This window comes from Vidua chalybeata, chromosome 18 (assembly GCF_026979565.1).
Source record: "Vidua chalybeata isolate OUT-0048 chromosome 18, bVidCha1 merged haplotype, whole genome shotgun sequence".
NCBI lineage: Eukaryota > Metazoa > Chordata > Aves > Passeriformes > Viduidae > Vidua > Vidua chalybeata.
Window position 1 is genome coordinate 2,079,071 of NC_071547.1, and position 17,889 is coordinate 2,096,959.

The 17,889-nt window shown below is 48.4% G+C and overlaps 1 protein-coding gene across 13 annotated transcripts in view; it reads left to right on the top strand.

Annotated features, from left to right (window-relative positions):
• The window catches only part of NCOR2 (nuclear receptor corepressor 2), a 230,159-nt gene that overhangs the window by 56,747 nt on the left and 155,523 nt on the right, over positions 1–17,889 (top strand). For all 13 annotated transcript variants that reach the window (XM_053959970.1, XM_053959977.1, XM_053959978.1 and 10 more), the window contains exon 2: positions 14,208–14,419. In XM_053959970.1, the coding sequence (XP_053815945.1) occupies positions 14,315–14,419 (105 nt within the window). In that variant the 5' untranslated portion in view covers positions 14,208–14,314. The remainder of the gene's footprint in view (positions 1–14,207; positions 14,420–17,889) is intronic.

Below are 17,889 nucleotides of genomic sequence, written 5' to 3' on the forward strand. Positions count from 1 at the left end.
CTTTAATGCATCACTCTACACGTTAAACTGCATCTTTTGTTCTTTGGGATTGCTAAACAGCATTTACAGAGGTTACCTAGCATGAATTACAGGAGGATCAAACAGAAGAGCTTGATCACAGCCCTTGTCAGGCAGGTTCATGAGAGGTGCTGGGTGGGAGCTCTGAGGGATGCTCTGCACTGGGGGAGAGCTCTGCTCCATCCCTGTCCATCCCACTGCTGGATACCCACAGAGAGGATGGCTGGGCTGTTGGCAGCTCTGCAGGAGGTGCTCCTTCATTTACCAAAGGTGATATCCTGGTGACTGGCACTGGGGAAGGAAGAGAGTTTTTTCCCTTGATTTGGGTGAAGCAGTGCTGTCTGTGATGGATTTTCACTGTGACAGGCTCTAAATGGGAACTCCCAGGGGAAATTAGCCTGCAGCTTTTTGCCTTTATTAAATATTCTCCAGTGCCATCCCAAAGGACCGCTTTTTAGTGCTCTGCAATGTTTCATCTGTATTTTTAACATCACCTACATGGAATATGGCAATATATGGTCTATATTTACATTAAAGCTTATGCACAAATAGTTAAGAAATTATAGGTAGCATGTTCTGTTCTTCAGGTCTGTAGCATGATGGGGTCCTATACGTAGGTGTGGGAATCTCAGCTGGAGATATTGCAGGTTATTACAAAGTCCAATAGCTTACTTAGAGTTAGGGCTTATAATGATTGATTTAGCCATTTATTCAAACACCTGTTTAATGATTGATTAAGCCTTTATAAACTATTTGCAACTTCTAAAATGGGACCTGGTGTATTGTAGTTCCATTAGCATCTAGCTAATAAAATAGGCTGTGGACCTGTAACACCAATTTTGTTGACAGAAATGATATTTCATGTGTTGAAGTATTAAGTATGTTGTTACAGTGTGTTTAAGGCACAGAAGTACAGTCTGCTTCTGTCCTTCCAGCAGCTCTGACAGAGCTTTTTGCTGAGTTGGAGCAGAGCCCTGGTGGTGCTGGTGACTGTTCACACACATCCCATCTGATCTGGCTGCTGCTGGAGCAGGTGGGGTCCTGCACTTTCCCCTGTGGCCTGTCTGATCTCCCTTGCCTTTAGGCTGAGGGAGCTAAAAGTTGTAAAGGGAACAGGGTGGTTTGCTTGGAGCCATGGGATGCCAAACTGGAATTTCATAGAAGAGGCTGGGTTGGAGTGGGAGAGCAGGAAGGTTGCTTTGAAAGGGAAGAGGTACAGGCAAAGCTCTGCATCCTGCTCCGTGTCCAGAAATGTGCTGTCTTCTGAGTTTGACTGGAATCTCAGGATGGGTGAGGTTTGAAAGGACCTTAAAGACCAACTAGTTCCAGCCCCCTGCCCCCCATACCTTCCACTAGATCAGATTGCTCATTCCCCCCCAATCCAACCTGTCCTTACCTTTATTTAACCAAGTAATAGAACCTAGAGGTGAATTCTGTACACAAGATTATAGAAGATGGGCTTTTTAAAATCTGACTTCTTTGTCTGTTTATAAAAGCATTTTTTTCCATGAACTGCTCAACTTTCCATTTGCTTGAGCTGTACAGAGCTGGCAGCTGGGATGAGCTGTGTAATGGGATATCTGAATTGCAGCAGGAAACCAGCTCCAGTTTAAGCAGACCCGATTTAAAAGCAAATTCAGTCAAACCAGTTCAAACTCCTGCTCAGAGGAATTAAAACTGCTTTATGTCCGATGGATGGCACTTCTGCTCAGGTCAGTAACTGCTGCTGAGGGATCCTTGAGTGGACAAGGAACAGAACCTCTCAAGTGCAGGTTGAGCAAGGTACATCCCTGGTGCTCTGCACTTCTCACGGGGCTGTGGGAAGAAGGTAAAATTTGGCCAGGGCTGACTTTTCCTCTGTCCCCACTCCTGCCCAGTAGGTGACTTTCTGCTCACATGGTTAAATGATCTTGCTGCCTGGTGTATGTTTGGATGGTAATGCTGTCCTTTCCCTTGGCAGTCTGAGCTTGTAAGACTTGGAAATATTTAGGCAAGGCTGATGATGTAAATGAGCACATGGGGACGTGGGAATGGTCCTGCCCTGTGGGTGGCTGATGTAGAAACAAAACTGGGAAGCCTTTTCCAGGCTTGGGCTGGGGAGCAAGGAGGTGGTTTTGTGGAAGGCTGCAATTAATATTTCTCTTTCCATGTTGTTAAACAGTTCAGCATTCGTTTCTTTACCTCTAGCATCTGCCTGCAAGATTTGTGTCTTTGTTTCTGGAGTTTTCCCACTCCTTGGCAATCAGGCATGCTGTAGGAAATGGAGGGAGAAGGGGTTGGCTCCAGTGGCCTGAGCCCATTGTTCAGTTCCCAGCCAGCTGTGCTGCAGCTGTTTGCAGTGCAGAGACCACAGTGACTGGAACAGAGGGGGTTTCCCAGAGCTTACCCCTAGGCTGGGCAGGAGGTGACAGAGGAGTGCCTGTGTCCCCTCCAAGGGGATGTGTGTGGGTGTTGTGTACAGTGCCAGGTGCTTCTCTGGGACATTGTGATAGGATGAAGAAAATGAAGGTTTATTTACCCTGTGGAACTGCTCTAATATTTTCTTTCCTTGATTTTTCTCTCTCTGTAAAGTTTATCACTTTGACCCAAGGATAAGAAGTAAACTGTGGGGGACACTAATGAATTGCGAGAGGGGAAAACAGCAAATTCCCCTTTGGGTAAGAGTTTACTGTTCAAGCCTTGACCTTGTTAAAACTTGTTAACTCAATAAAAGTTTGAGTATTTAAAGACAAGCGACTTCTTCCTGCCTTGAGGGGCATAATTAAGTCATTCCACACCCCTTAAACCAGAGCTGTGGGAGGAGGACTGAGGAGCTCCCTCTCCTGCCTGCCTAAGCCAGTGAACAACCTTCCACTGGGTCATCTCTGTCCTGCAAGGCAGCACCCCTGAGCTCTGTGGAGCTTCTGCTGGCAGAGTCTGGCAGTGGTTGTGTGGGAAACCTGCTATTTCCCAGCTTCTGGGAGGATGGCATTGCTCCTTTTGAAGGGCAGGCAGTTCTTCCATTGGTTGAAATTGTGGTCAAGTGTTTTGTATTAAAGCAGGATGAGTTTCCTGGGTAAAGCATGCAGCAGAGCTTCACGATGTGTGTGTGTGCGCTGTGTTCTTCCATAAAATCCCCTGTACAACTTAAAAGCTTTAAGTTATTCCAAATACAGAAAGTTGCTGTTTTTCCAGTTTGGAGTGGCATGTCTGTGCCTACCGAGCTGTAATCTGTACCCAGTGGTGTGAATTCTTCTGGAATTGCTGCTCCAAAGATGGACAAATAAGGACTTTCCCGTGCCAGAGAGCCCCAGGAGCACACTGCCTAGCTGTGTAGAGGAGTAACTGCTTTACACCTGGAGTGCTGTGATTGCCTCTTGGCTATTTAAAAAGCATTTGGCTTGATTATTTTCTTTTTTTTTTTTTTTTGGTTGGATTTGTGTTCTCTGGGTGGGCTCGGGGGCTTTGCAGGAGCAGTGGGAAGGGCTGTGTGCTGTGGTGCAGAGCCCTCACAGGCACCACAGCTATCATTCAGTGAAATCCACCAGTATTCAGTGAAAATCCAGTATTCAGTGAAATCCACTACTCCCAGTAAAGCAGCAGGGCTCTTAAAGGCAGTTGTCTCAAGAGCAGCTCAACTGCCCTAGCAGAAGTCATGGAGATTTGGGGACAATAATTGTCTTAGTTATCCCTGTGTAAGCTGCCCTGTTTCAGCTTGATACCATGGGAAACTCATTGCCTCAGCAGAGACAATTTTGGATGCCATGTCTTTTCTTGCTGTGCATGATGAGCGTTCATCTTAGTTTAAATCTGAGGCCTTCATCAAGGTTATTAGCTCAGTGCATGAAAGTACTGGGAAGCATCCTTAAGTACCTCCCAGATGGACTCTGGAAAGATTATTATGCCATAATTTGTTTCTATAGCTCCACAGAAGCAGTATTTGACCTTGAGACTATTTCCTCTGCTGACATTCCCAGTGCTCTTTTCCAGACCCAGCTTGGTGTGAGTTCAGTGACTCGGAGACAGGGCTGCTGTTTGCCCAGGAGCTCTGCTGCCCAGATGAGGAGGATTGCTTTCTGTCACATGCTTCCCTCGTGTTTTTCTTTGTTTCTGTTACATGGCTGAAAGGTTGGAGGGTGAGGGGCCCTTTGAAAGCTTGGCCCCAGGACAGGTGGAGGGGGACAGGAGGTACCTGTTGGTACCTGTACAGTGGCAACAGCCAATTGGGCCAGTGACTCATTTTAGGAATAGCTTGGCATTGGCAGCTCAGGGGGGTTTTAGAGTAGTTATTAATTATTATTACTAAATATCTTTGAGTTCAGCAATAGCTAAACAGGATGGACTGATAGCCCAGGGACTGGGCATTTTGCCAGCAAACAAGGCAAAAGTCTCCCCTCCCTCCCATGTGACAGGGCTGGGAGAGCAGAGTCTTCTGACCCCAGCGCTCATTGCTTCTCCCTGGAGGAGCAGACCCTGCAAGATATCTCATCTGTGTAGCATGAATTACAGTCACCTTTCAAGGACTCATGCAAACTACTCCTCAGGCTCCCAGAAACCTGTAAATGACAGGCTGAAAACCATTGCCCCAAGCCCAGGAGAGGCAAATGACAAAGGGTCTGAGCAGGCTGCAGTTGGAGAAGTGTCCTGATCAACAAGGCAGGACTCCTGGTCTGCTGGGGAGTGACTGACAGCTTTGGACAGCTTGTTGTCAGCAGGACTGAGCTTGGCAGGGAGGCACCGAAATCCTGTTTGCCCACTTGCATGAGTTCAGTTATTAAACACATCAGGAATCCCCAGCTGTTCTGTAAGCCCATCCCTAGAAACATAACCCAAAGCCTGGCTCCTGCAAAGTGCTGTTTGCCTTGGAGGGAGCTGGAGCTGTGCAAGCCTTTCCCTCTTTTCAGGGAGGAAAGGCTTGCACAGCTGAATCCACTCCTCTGTGGATTCAGAACAGGTTTGTTGCAGTCCAGGCCTCTTGCTGCAGTGAGCTGTGGTTTATGTGCAGGGTACCTGACAAGGGGATGGAGGAGGAGGTGAAGGTGATGTTCTCCTGCTCCCCTTCCCTCACTGCAAATTGCCCTCATTGTATGCAAACATTGGAATTTTTTGGTGCCTCTAGAGAGACTTTGACTTTCTGTCTAGAAGCTATTAATTACCTAGACAAGAAAAGCAGAATATAGCCAATTAATGGCTGCTACTGCTTGGACCTGTCTGTCTGACTGTGAACTAATGAGCAGCTCCTTTCTCCGGGCCACCAGCGAGCCAGAACTTCTCATCAGTGTTCCTGGGGAGAAATGAAAGCAGCAGCAATATGCAGCAACAAATAGCTGGAATTCATTTATTAACCTGGGCTGAAAATTGACTCTATCTGCTAGTAATTACCTGGAGGATGTTAGGAGGAAGGCCCAGGGGAGGGTTCAGAGCTGGTATTTGACAGACCATCACAAGTGGCTGAGGTAGCATTACCTCAGTTCCCATCTGGAGTCTGGGGTGCAGGGCCACGCCGAGTGTGTGAAACAACTGCAGTGAAAACCAGGAGTGAAATGGGTTAGTTTGAAATAGCTCTGCTCCCAAAAGACCCCTTCCTTTAGTGATATTTTATGGCACAGTTGCATAGTATCTCATATATTTTTGAGTACCTTGGTTTACAGGTCATTTAATTTATTTGCAGGCTTCGTTTTGGTTCCCTAGGGTAATTCTGTTCCTTTGCACGTGTCTTCCTAGGGAGGCATTAAATTGTGCAGTTTGTCATAATAGTTCAGCTTTTATGTTGGCAGTTGGTGCTCTTCAAAGATCCTCGTGTGAAGTTTAGACTCCTGAATCATTAGAGGATCATGAAAGAAAAGGAATAATTTAGAAGGCAAAGATGTTTTGTCGCCTTTGAAAACTGGGAACGTGCGAAAGGAGAAAATGTTTAGTGGTACAATCTTCCTCAAGGAACTTATCTTAGGAACTCCAGAAAATGAATTTCCCTTCTTTATTCAGGATGTAAATAACTGAAAATGTCACTCCGGAGCTGAGTAATTTGTTCAACAAAAGGATCTGGTGGAGATGACTCCCCTCGCTTTCATGAACGTGCCCAAGACATCAGAGGACCTGTCTCTTTAGCAACATGAACTGAAGGGTTTGAAAATCAAATGAACAGCGTGTTCTGTGCAAAATATATAAATAAATCTCGCAGGTGCTTTGTAATCTGCCTTGCATTTTACAAGCCTTGTTTGTCTGGGTAGCCTGGGCTTTAGGTGAGCTCCTGGGAGCAGCGAGTGGACACAGTGGTGATGTGTTGTTACAGCACAGGTTGTTAATGTGCTGTTTAATGCACTTGGGAGCGTGGCTGAAATTCCCATATGCTTACAGTATCGTTGTCAGCAAGGAATTGCGTGGGGTTTTTTTGATTTAAACTTGCTGGTGTGTGTTTATTCAACTGAGATTAGAACTGCGTAACAGTTCCAGCATTTAAGTCCATGTTTAATATAAGAGGGGGGGTAGCTGAAGTGGGAAAGATGTACAGTGTGAGCAGGGAAGAGAGAAAAATGGGGTCTGGAAGTGGGGAGAGAAGGAGCTTTGCCCTGGAACGGGCTGTCTGCTCTTGCACCATGCTTAAAATTGCCTGGATCCCATCCCAGGTGGATGTGGCAGCACAGGGTGAATATTGCAGCATGCCAGGCTGCCAGACAGGGGGTAGGGCAGAAGAGGAGGAGGGTTTGGTTGGTTATTTGCACAGCCCATCTTGCCCCGGCAGATGGGCTTTTTAATTTCAACTCCTGCATTTCTGTATCTGGAACTTTGGGATGGGCTTCCACCACAAAATGGGACATTTTCAGCTGTTTTTCCATCCCTGGGGTTTTACCAGTCAGTTCTGTTAGTCTGCTTTTGCTGTCCTGCACTGGTTTTCTTATCTTGTCTCCTTTTTGGAATCTGATTGTCACTCCTTTCCTTTCCTTCTCCAGTCCCCTGCCCTGTTTCCCTTTGCAGTCCCAGTGCCCGGGTGGTTTCATGTTTGGTTTTTTTTTTTAATTTCCTCTCCAGGCGTTTCCATTTGTCTTTGCAGATCATCTTCAACAAAGGCCTTGCATGGTCTAATTTGTTTTCTCTTTCCAGCCCAGACTTAAAATAACTCCTTTGTTCCATGAATGGCCTGTGTGTGGATCCAAATCCCACCTCCCCCCCCCTTTTTTTTTAACTTTTTTTTTTTTTTTTTTTGGTGTGGGTTTCTGTTTCACTGTTCCTTGTCACTATCTTTAATTACTTGAGGTGTCCCTTTTGGGCATGTGGGTTGCGTGTGGCCGTGTGCGTGCTGGCTGTCCCCGCTTCCCTCGGAGCAGCTTGGGAAAGGGTTTGCAGGGCTGTGGGTGCCTTGACACGGGAGCAGTGATGCTGTTGCATAACAGGAGCAACAGCTCTGCCATCGTGTCCCTGCTGACAGGCTCACTGCTCAGAGAGCCATGCGTTGTCTGCATGACTTACCAGTCTCAATGGCAAAATCTGGAGGTGCTCGTGTTCTTTAGATTGATTCCAAGGGGGGGAATCCAACAATGGAAGTTGGGAGACTAAAGAAAAAGAAGCACATTAAGACTGGATTTGAAAAGCAAAGACTCAGGCTGGCCATGTTGATGCTGACCTGAGGCTGGAGGCATGGCCAGGCTGGCACTTGGTGTGTGGCTTGTGCATTTTAATAAGACAAAGTCCCTGCAGCTGGGCAGTGACGGCCAAGTGCTCCTGCAAAGAGAAATGGGTCAGTCTTGTTCTTTTAGGCACATACATGTCCCTCTGGGAACCATCACAAGGTCACTTGCAGCCCCTCTGCTGAGGGCTGAGATGTATTTAAAGCATGTGAAACCTCCTGCAAGCGCTCCCCTGGCGAGGAGGAGCGCTGGGGCGGCTGCGCAGGTGTGTCATCGGCTCTTGGGGGAATCAGATTCTCCTGCTCTGGGCTGGGGTCTGAGCAAGGGCTGTCAGGGACAGGAATCACAGTGCACAGTCAGCATGTCCTTTCCAGAAGCATCAGGCTGGGAGCAGCTGGCCTGGCAAACCTGCTTTTCGAAACGCTACTGGGAATGGGGCTGGCAAAATCCAGCGCTCTGACCTTGCTCCGTGCCGCCGCGGTGCCAAGATCTGTACACAAATGCTGGCAAAGGTTATCTTGGGGCAGAGCTAAAATGGGTCTCATGCCCAAAATAGCTTGGAAAGATTGAAAAGGAGAAATGCAAGTGGCAAATCCTGCTTTGTGGCTTTGGGCAGTGATAGGAGCAGGGCAGAGAAGTCATCTTTCATCAGGGGTTGGAACCGGTTCTCTGTGGAGCCATGCCGTGGTTGGGAGAGCTGATGCAGCCTGATTGCAGCTATGAGACAGCAAACCAGCATGAGAGACTCCTGAGCTTCTCTCATCCCCTCTATGGCCTTTGGGACTGGTTGTACCTTCTTACAAAGGCAACACTCTGCCCTGAGCAGCTCTGTGGTGATGCTGCAAGGTCCCTTCTTCCCCCAGATCTGCTGCCATAATTGCTTGTGCAGCCACACCGTTGGTCAGGCAAGGAAGAAATCTAGTTCAGAAGTCATCTGGACAAAAGAGAAGAGGGAGGAGAGCTCTGCCAAGCGGGTGAGATGGGGAAGGGGACAAGAGCTGTTTTGGATACTGATGTTGGAGGAGCAGCTGAGGAACTGCAGGGTCTGACCATCATGTGCAGGGTGCTGCCAGTCTGGCTTGACTTCTGTACTCCTCCAAAGCAAGGAAAATGTTTTAGGATCATATGCAGGTACAAGCCTTGATCCCTAGGGTTGAAATAACCTCTCCTTCATGCCACAGAGCTCAGGATGTGCCTGATCTTTCATGTTGACCCCGTGCTGCAATGTTAATGCAAAACCTCTGTGCTCTGCTGTGATTGAACTGTGGATTCCCGGGCTGCAGACATTGACATTGTTATCTTTGTTGTTCTGAATAGAGCCCTAAATTTGTGGCAGACAGCCTGCTTTCCTCTTGAAAGGACTTCATAGATACAGTACATACAAATGTTTGTGTATAATGTCAACTGTCTTCCAAGAAAATTTCATGCACATATTGATTAGACAAATCCATTAAGGTTATGTTGTGGTGCATTTCTTAGGAGCAGCTCTCTACCTTTTCATCACATCTAAATTATTTCTGCTTCCACTAGTCCTTTAAAGCAAGAGTGAGTAAATCTCTTAGCTGCTTTTCAGGTCTGGTTTTGATCTAGAGCTGCACGTCAGTGGGGCAGAGGCTGACAAACAATGCACTCTGCTGTGCCACACACAACTGGGTGCTGGGATTTTTTTAGGCATCGTGGTTGGTTGGGCTCTTGGAAGTGGATGTTACAGCTTGGTATTAATTAAGCAGCGTTACAAAGGTCTCCCTTAACTTTTATTTGAAAATACACAAGTTGACTGGAGGATATATACCTTTTATTTCTTGTTTGAAGAGGAAAATTGTCGTGTATTTAGCATTTGATTAAAGATGACTTTGTTGTTTTTTCCAAAAACTGCATCATTTAATGTAATTAAATATGAGCTTTGTTGTCAATACTCTTCAGTTAAATGCACTGGTGAGTGCCAACAGCTTTTCTCTTATTTGCCATGTCTGCATGGTGTGGTGGTACTAGTTTTTGCCTTTTAATAAGGGGTATGGCAGGCATTTTGTGGGCTGCCTCTTAACGTCTTCTGTAGATCATCCATGGTCCGTAGACCACAAGTTGAGTAACATTACTCTGGACTTAGGAAACAAAATATTCTGTTAATCTTATTTCAGCATGTCCTTGCTTTAAAAAAAAAAAAAAAAAAAAAAAAAGTGTGTTTTGAACTTGAGCCATGTGTTTTCATTGGGATCTTTAGAACTCCTCTGAGAACAGATGAACCGGTATTTTCTGTGAGCTGGGAGTGTCTTGTTGTTCTCACCTTTCAGATAGATGAACTAAGGCACGGGGTAATTACAGCAACTGGCCCACATTTGTGTTGCACCAGTCAAGCCAGGGACCTCGCCTGGGAATCCTGCTCTCCCTGAGGAGTCCAGAACAAATCAGGAAGGTTGTCTGTAACTTTGAAGAGCAACAAGTGTGTTGAATGATGTTAATTAATTTTTTTTTTTTTTTTTTGCAGCTGGATTTAATTGCAAACCCCTTATTTTAGACCTGCAGGGTTTTAGCAGAGTCCTGCCTGTATCAGTGTAGGCTTTGCTGTGGCACTGAAGGTCCAGGATGGAGCTGTACAGCCCTGTGCCCAAGAGGTGTGGGCTGGGAATCCAGAGGTGGCTGCAGGGTGTTGTGGACTGCGCTGTGCCCCTCTTTTGGATGTGAATGTGCCTGGCCTGGTGCTGTGCACCCCATTAGCACAGGCTGGGGCACACTGCCTGGAGCTGGCTGGCGCTGGGGCAGAGCTCCTTGGCATGTGGGCCAGCCTGCAGCGACTTGCTGTGGCTTGTAGTGTGCTTTTGTGGTGTGAGCTGGGAGAACAGGTGTTGGGGAAACAATTTTAGATGGTAAATGGCACGTGAAGAGGAGAAACAGGAGAGCAGGGTGGTGGCAGGGGGAGGATGATGAAGGCTTTAGCAGTGGGCCAGAATCCTGTGAGTCTTTCAACAGGTGAAAATAAAACAGGTACAGGAGGTTCCATAGGCACTCACCTCCTCCGCAGGTTCATGTTGTAGCCCTGATTCTGGTTGTGGTGATAACCTCCAGCTTTCTCCTGTTCCCAATCAGAGACCATAAATCTCCTAGTACCTAGTGCTGTAATGGCTAATGCAGGTCTGTGGGTAAAACAGTCTCAGATGGAGACTCTAACTGGGGGGGGGAAATACCTTTCCTGTGAGACAATGTCTGTTCTTCATCAAAATCAGTTGAGAAAGTAAGAACTAAACAGTTTGATTTTAAAGATTTAAAGAGCCTGGCTGCACTCTCTCTCTTACTTCCATGAATGTGTTCCTATTGTTTGTGTTCCTCTCTTAAAAATAATTAATAGAGTTTTGGAGGAGGAGGCAGCCCAGTGTCTTTTGCTGGAATAGGTGTCCTGGTGGTGTCCCAGCTGGACCCAGAGAAGGGCACCAGTGCATGCCCTGCAAGATGTGCTCTCACTTTACTCCCCAGTGGGAACACCCATAGCCCTTTTGCCTGCTGGTCATGGACCATCCTCCCCGGAGCACTGCTGGGCTGGGCACATGGAGGGTAAAAATGGGACCTGAGGTGTGATCTGAAGCATCTGTGGAGCTGCCCCAGTGCTTTGGTGACCTTTGGCTCCAGCCCAGTCCTACTGTGGTAGAAACATCCAGGACCTTGGCCTTGTGCTGGGATTTTGCTGGTGACCTGCTGGTTGCAGATGTGGAAATGCATGGGCAGTGCTTCTCTCCTGCCTGCAAGGACCACGTGATTTTTACTTTTGTCTTCCCAGGGCTTCTAACAAGAAGCCTCAATAGAGGCAGAGGTGGTTTGCTGCCCTTGTTAAGGAAAAATCCTTTTGTGCTGCTGCTAGCTTGTGATAATTGTGGGACACAGCTCACAGACACGGTGCCTTGGTGCAGGATGGTTTTGTTGGCCCCCTGTATTTTCATCCTGTGTCTGTATTCCCCTAGTAGACAGTTAACTTTCTTTAGTTGCACAGACCAAGGCAAAAAAGCTTTTAAACTGTTTTAGAGTTCGATACCATGTGGCTTTGCACCTGGTGCTATGTTTTAAGCTGAACTGCTGATCTGAAGAGTTAAAGAAAAAAAATCATCCTATTTCTTTTACTGCAGACAGCTGCCTCAGCATGGTCAGGTCTACCTGCTGTGCTTCCAGGAAGCCTTGGCTTGCTGAAAGCTGCCATGGACTCTGGTTGGAGAGTGTGTGTGTGTGTATATATATATTTTTACATGTGCTAATTAACTTGTAGGTGGCCGTAAGCCAAGATGTCTGAGTTTGAATCTGTTATTGGGAAAGTACCTTAAATTACTGCAGATCCCACTGAGCTTTCAGAGCCCTTGAGAGCCCTGTGCACATGTCCTTGGCAGCTGCAGGGAGGTTTTGCCCCTAGAGCTGGGCTGCAGGAGATCTGGGAAGGGTGCTGGTGTCTCCTGGGAGGGTGCGCACGGCAGGTTTTGAACCACGTGCTCCTGGCACAGCCCCCAGCTTAGGGTGGGAATGGGTGATCAAGATCCCATCCAGTCGGAAGCACGAGGGGAAGTGGGGCAGTCATACTGGAAGTAGAAATACGCCTGTTCTGGGTGCCTCTGAATTCCCCCGTGCGCACAGGGGCTTTCCTGCCCGGGGTGGATTGTGCTGAGCACGCCAAGCTCTCTTGCATGGCGAGGCTGTCTCATCTGGGATGAGGGTCAGGCTGCTCCCAGGCCACCACTGCTTCCCTGGGCTGGCAGGTAAGGCGCCCTGGGGCTCAGCAGGGATATCTGGGGGCAATCCCAGCTCCTGTGCAGGGAGTGAGCTGAAAGCAGGAGGGACCTGGTTGTCCCTTTGCACCCTGCCTGGAGAGCTAAACCTTGTCTTTTTCCATTTGTCACTTGGTAAAATCCCTTTTTCAGAAAGACTCACCTGACCCCCATCAGGAGCGTGGTGATGTCTTTGTGTGTCTGTCATCCTTAAGCTTCATGGGGATTTGCTGAGAAGATGATTTCTGTAAGATTTGACCTCTGGGTGAGAAGGCCTCCCTGGGCTGCCTTCCACTGGCTGCCTGTGGTGCCTGGCTGCCAGGGACCGTTGCTTGGTTTGGTTTATTTCTGGCTGTGAGGCTGCGTGGCTGCTGGCAAACCAGTGAGGCAGCCCTGTGCCTGCCTGCAGCAGATAGCGAGGGCTTTATCAGCACGGGCTCATCTGTGGTCTCGCAGGAGGGAAAAGAAATAGAAAAAGAAAAGCTTCCTCTTTCTTTTTCATTTTTTTCTCCCAGCTTTCCCACCCCCTTTTTGGTTTTCGTGCATGCCAACTGCTGTTTCAGTTGAAATTGCGTTGGCTGGGGCTGCCTGTGCTCCCCATGCACAGAGACCACAAGTGTGGGAAGAGGCTCCTGGGAGCACTGGAAGTTTCCTTTGCTGTTCTGGTGTGCTGCTGGAAGAGTTTGATACCGCCAAAACCCTTACACAAATCCATACAAAACACGTACCTGCACTGGGGAGGAGGTGTGGGAGCGTGCACAGCGCTGGCTGGGATGGAGAATGGGTCTCAGGGAGCTGATCCCTGCTTGGGATCAGTCCTGATAACATCCCCTGACCCGGGCAGGCAGCAGTGGCAATTTATGTTTTGTGTAACTAGCTGTTAATTTGAGAATAATAGTTAATGCACCTCACACTGACGGCGTTGAAGGGCAGCATTTAGACCTTTGTTACTTTTTCCTCTGTAATCCAGACAAAAACCAGGAGGTTTAAAACCATCACCGAGCAAAAAGTGTGAAGTATCTATAAAAATCAGTAACTTGTAAATCTCCCCCTGGGGCCAAGAGGCACCTTGCCACTTTGTTGGTTTTCCTGATTTTGTTGCAGCTGCTAAAGGAATTGCAACAGGTGGTTGAGGAGTTAAGCGTGGGTGACAGGGGTGTTTGTGAAAATACCCTCGGGGCTGTGGTGTGTTCTCTGGCACTCTGGCCCTGTCAGAAGGGCTGATCCAGGTGGCACTGAAGGTGTGTGACATGCTTTAGTCCTGGGTTTTTTTGTAGCTTCATGGATGGACACAGTTGCAGGAGAGGTCAGTGCCTGGTGTCCCTCCTGCCATTAGATCAGGGCTTACCTCAGAGGGCTGCAGAAGTGGCCACAGCTTGGAAAGAAGAGCACTGACGTGTGAGAGTGTGGATGTTGAAAGGGATGGGCTGGAGAGGAGGGACCTCGTGCCTTTTTGGGTTTTGTGTTGAAATGCCAAAACTCTAGACCGTGTTTTTGGAAACTGAGTCACCCTGCAAAAAAATACCCATCTCCAAGAGACTTAGAGATCAACAGGACCCAAAGAAATAGCTGGCAGTTTGGCTTCCTGGTCCTGCTGGTGGTGGGTGAAGGCTTTCTGGGGAAACGGGGTGGGATAAATTTGGGAAAATCTTACATTTGGACTTCCTGTGACAGGAGTAACGTACAGAAGAAACTTAGCAGTGGGGTTTGCCAAATGGAAAACGGGGCTGCTGGGGAATTGCGAGGGCAGCGAGGTTTTGGTGACAGCTCGAGGCCTGATGCTCGGCTGTGTCGCAGGACTGCGGCTGACTGAATTTTAACCTGCTGCTTTCCCGCTTCCTTCCAGCTATTGCGCGACGTGGAAAGCGCCCACGCGATGAAGAGGAGCTCTCGGCTCTCCTAATCCTTCGCTGGTGATTTGGAGGCAGCCGCCGCCGCGCCTGCTCTTTGGCCATGTCTGGCTCCACGCAGCCCGTGACGCAGAGCTGGCGCGCGGCCGAGCCGCGCTACCCCCCGCACGCCATGTCCTACCCGGTGCAGATTGCCCGACCGCATGCGGTAAGGCCGAGGCTTTCCTTCCCCAGCCGCTGGCAGGGCGGGAGCCACGTGGGTGTCCCCAGCGCCGGGGCAGTGGTTCAGCTGCGCCGGTCTCTGATGCGGCTGTTACAGAGAAATCAGACCGTTTCCGTGCCTGTGGTACAGGATTTCATTGTTCCTCTCTCATGGGATCCTCTTTTGTTTCTCCATATGGCGCTTTCAGTTTTTCTCTCCCTTTCCAGCCTTTTCCTAAGCACTTGCTGTGGTGGTGCTCATGGGATCTGGCTCATCACTTCTGAGCACACTTCTGAGTGTCTGTTTGTCCTCCTGGCAAGAGCACCCTTGGTTGGGCACATCCAGCCTGGGGGCAAAGGGGAAGGTTTTACCATTCTTGTGGAGCAGGAGCACGTGCCCTCCAGCCTTTTTCCACGTGGCCTTTCCTTGGCACTGAATCACAAGGGAAGGACCATCCTCTTCTACCTGTGGGCTCACTGCTTCCCAGTGTGCCCAGTCCTTGCTCCTCACACCTGCAGGAGGGCTCTCCTGGTTCCCAGGCAAACTGCTGAGAGTGAACCTGCCTCCTGCCCTCTGTTAGCAGACCTGCCTCTCTTTATGCAGCTCTCCTGGGGAGCAAGAAGATAACTGAGCTGCTGAGCTTTCCATTTTATCCTTCCCCCTCCTTTCCCCCCCTCTTAGTCTTGACCTGTAATCTTTTCTCTTCTTGGATCAAGTTATAAGCTGGAGATGATTTTTTTTTTTTTTGGCTCTGTGTTGTTGAATACCAGAACTCACAGAGGTTAATTCACCTGGATCCAGCCTCTCCTTTCTGTGCTGTCTCACTCATGCCTGTGTTTGCTCATCCCAGACGAGTGAATGTTTTCAGTTTAAGCCCTTAAAGGAGGAAACTCTTCTTAGTGGAACAGCTTTAGTCAGCTCAGGCTGCTTAAAGGAATCTTATTAGGTGCTGGAGTATGGCTCACACTTCCAAGGGTCTTTGAGCTGCTTCTTGGTGGATCACAGTGAGGTGGAAGGTGCCTGAAACATAAGTCAGGGAGGAGACCTTGTCTGGGGGTTATTTTGACAATGGTCAAATTCAGTCTGTGCTGCTCTTAGTGTTCGACTTGAGAGCCTGGAAACCCATGAAATGCCAGTGAAGGGCTGAAATTCCCTCATTTGCCCTCTTTGCCTGGCTTCAGCTGAGTGGCACAAGGAGCAGACCTGGAGATTGGAAAGGCTTTGAAATAGAAATGTTAAGGAGGGCGCGGGACGAGCTCTTGGCTGCGTTTGCTGGCTCATCTACATCGCTCGGGGCCTGCGTGCTGCTGCACAAAGAAGCTTTTCATCCTGGCTATGAGACACGCTGACCTGGTTCGATTTATGGGAGCTTTGCTTCCATCACTGTGAGCGTGTTTGTTTGGGGGCTGGAACATAACCAAGAGCATTTGTCTCAAAAAGAAAATCCCAGTTCTCCTTTTTTATACGAAACCCGAGCGGGAGGAGGATGCAACCAGGTGAGCACAATCTGCAGTTGTTGCAAGACTGGGGTTTAAAAGCAGACCAAAGGAACCTCAATCTGCAGTGTGGAGATAAATTTTAAAGAGTGTGAATGGCTCCTGTCCTTGGGGTGCTGAGCTCTTGTCTCCTGCAAAATCCCAACTGCTTCTCCTTAGTGCTGCAAGAGCAGGATGAGCAGAGCAGTTGTTTGCAGTGGGCTGGAGCTGGGGGTTTCTGCAGCCTGCAGTGAACGCTGGTTTTGTTCTGTTGTATTAATGTTGGAAGAAGCTGCTGGCGTTCACTTCTAGAAGCTGTTTTTACAGGCGCATGTAATCACCCGAAGTTATGTGATACCTTCTGGGTGTCTGGACGCAGGAGAGGTCCGAGCTGAGATTTTTTTTTTTGGATGGAAAGCCAGAAGACTCCTCTGGGCAGAAGCGTGCCAGCCCCACACAAACGAACGCACCTTGCCTGTGCTGGGAGGGAAGGCAGAGCGTTTCTGGGAGCGTGTCCCTGCATGATCTGCCCCGCCACTCTCAGCTGTTCACAAACACGTGTCTCTTGCTCGGCGGCGCCGTGAGCTGGAACCTGGCCATGGCTCTGGGGCTGGAGCTGATCTCTGGTGGGATTGCTTGGGAGAGGAGAGCCCAGTTCCTTTGAAGTTGCTGCGCTGTTTAATATTAAAAGTCAGCGGTATTTGCTTGCATGTCTTGGCCAGGTCAGTTTTGTCATGGGGTGTGTTTGCACAGTGAGAGCTTGTTTGGAAGAAACCAAGAGAGGCCAAAACCAGCCCGACACCAACATGTCTTGCATCTAATTAAATTTTGGTTCTGGTTTGTTGCGTTCCAAGACATCCTTTCCTGAGAACTGGGAATTCGTCAGCTCAGGGATCCTTATCCTGCTGGTGGAAACGCCCTGGGTCACCTCCTGGGCGCGTGTGCAGGGCTGAGCACAGCAGGGCTGCAAATGCTATTATAATATAAATAAATAATCACAGCTCAACTGTGACGGTCGCACCCAGGGAAATGCGGCGCGGCAGGAATGCTGAGCTCAGAAATGAGCCGTGACATTATTTTAGGCTTGGAGACACTTTATGAAAAGTGATTTAAAGGATTGCAGCTGTTTGATTTCACAGATGAGGCAAGTGAGAGGAGATGTTGTGAAGGGGCAGGAGGCAGTGGAAGCAGGCTGAGGGATTTTTCTTCTACCATCACATAAAGCCTAAGGGACTATCCAACAAAATGGGGGAAAAAAAAGTGTATTTCAAGTAAACAAACAGAAATATGCTTTGTACATATGGGCACCTCCTCCCAGCAGCATGTTCCACGAGCTACTGCTGAGTTTGGAGCTGGCAGGGAAGATCCAGTACTGGTTGAGTGAGGATGTTTGTTGTCTGGTTTCACTCCTGGTTGCCAGCTTTGGGCAGGGCTGTGAACCCGTGGGTCTGACCCAGACTGAGCTCTCTCCAATGGCTGACGCAGCAAACGGCTGCTTCCACGGGGTAAGCAACACACTCAGGTGTTTTCCTCCTCTCTGGTCCCAACAGCTGTTGGGAAGGCTGGGTGAAAAGGGTGCAAAATTTTATAATGACCCTGAATTTAATTCTGTCTTAGTAGACAATGACTTGCAAAAAGCTTTGACAACTCAGCGTGCTTTTAACGGGCAGAAAGAAGCTTAGTGAAAAGGTTCTGGTTTGTTTGACTTTCTTGGGGTAAAACTAAAATCTCCAATAATCAGCAGTTTCTTCTTAAGGGCACAGAGTGGTTCTTGGCCAAAGTGCAGGGAAAACATTTCTGTTTTCCATATTCATTAGCTGTAATGTTGGGGTGTGCAGTTGACTTCTGTCATGTTCAGCTTGGAAACAGAGGAATTGTTTGAATGCTCCGTGACCTTTAGCTAAAGGTGAAAAAACACATTACTTACGCTCTTAACCTTCTAATGTGTCCAAAGTTCATGCTCTCTCAAAGGAAACTTTCACATGAAGGATATTCATTTTC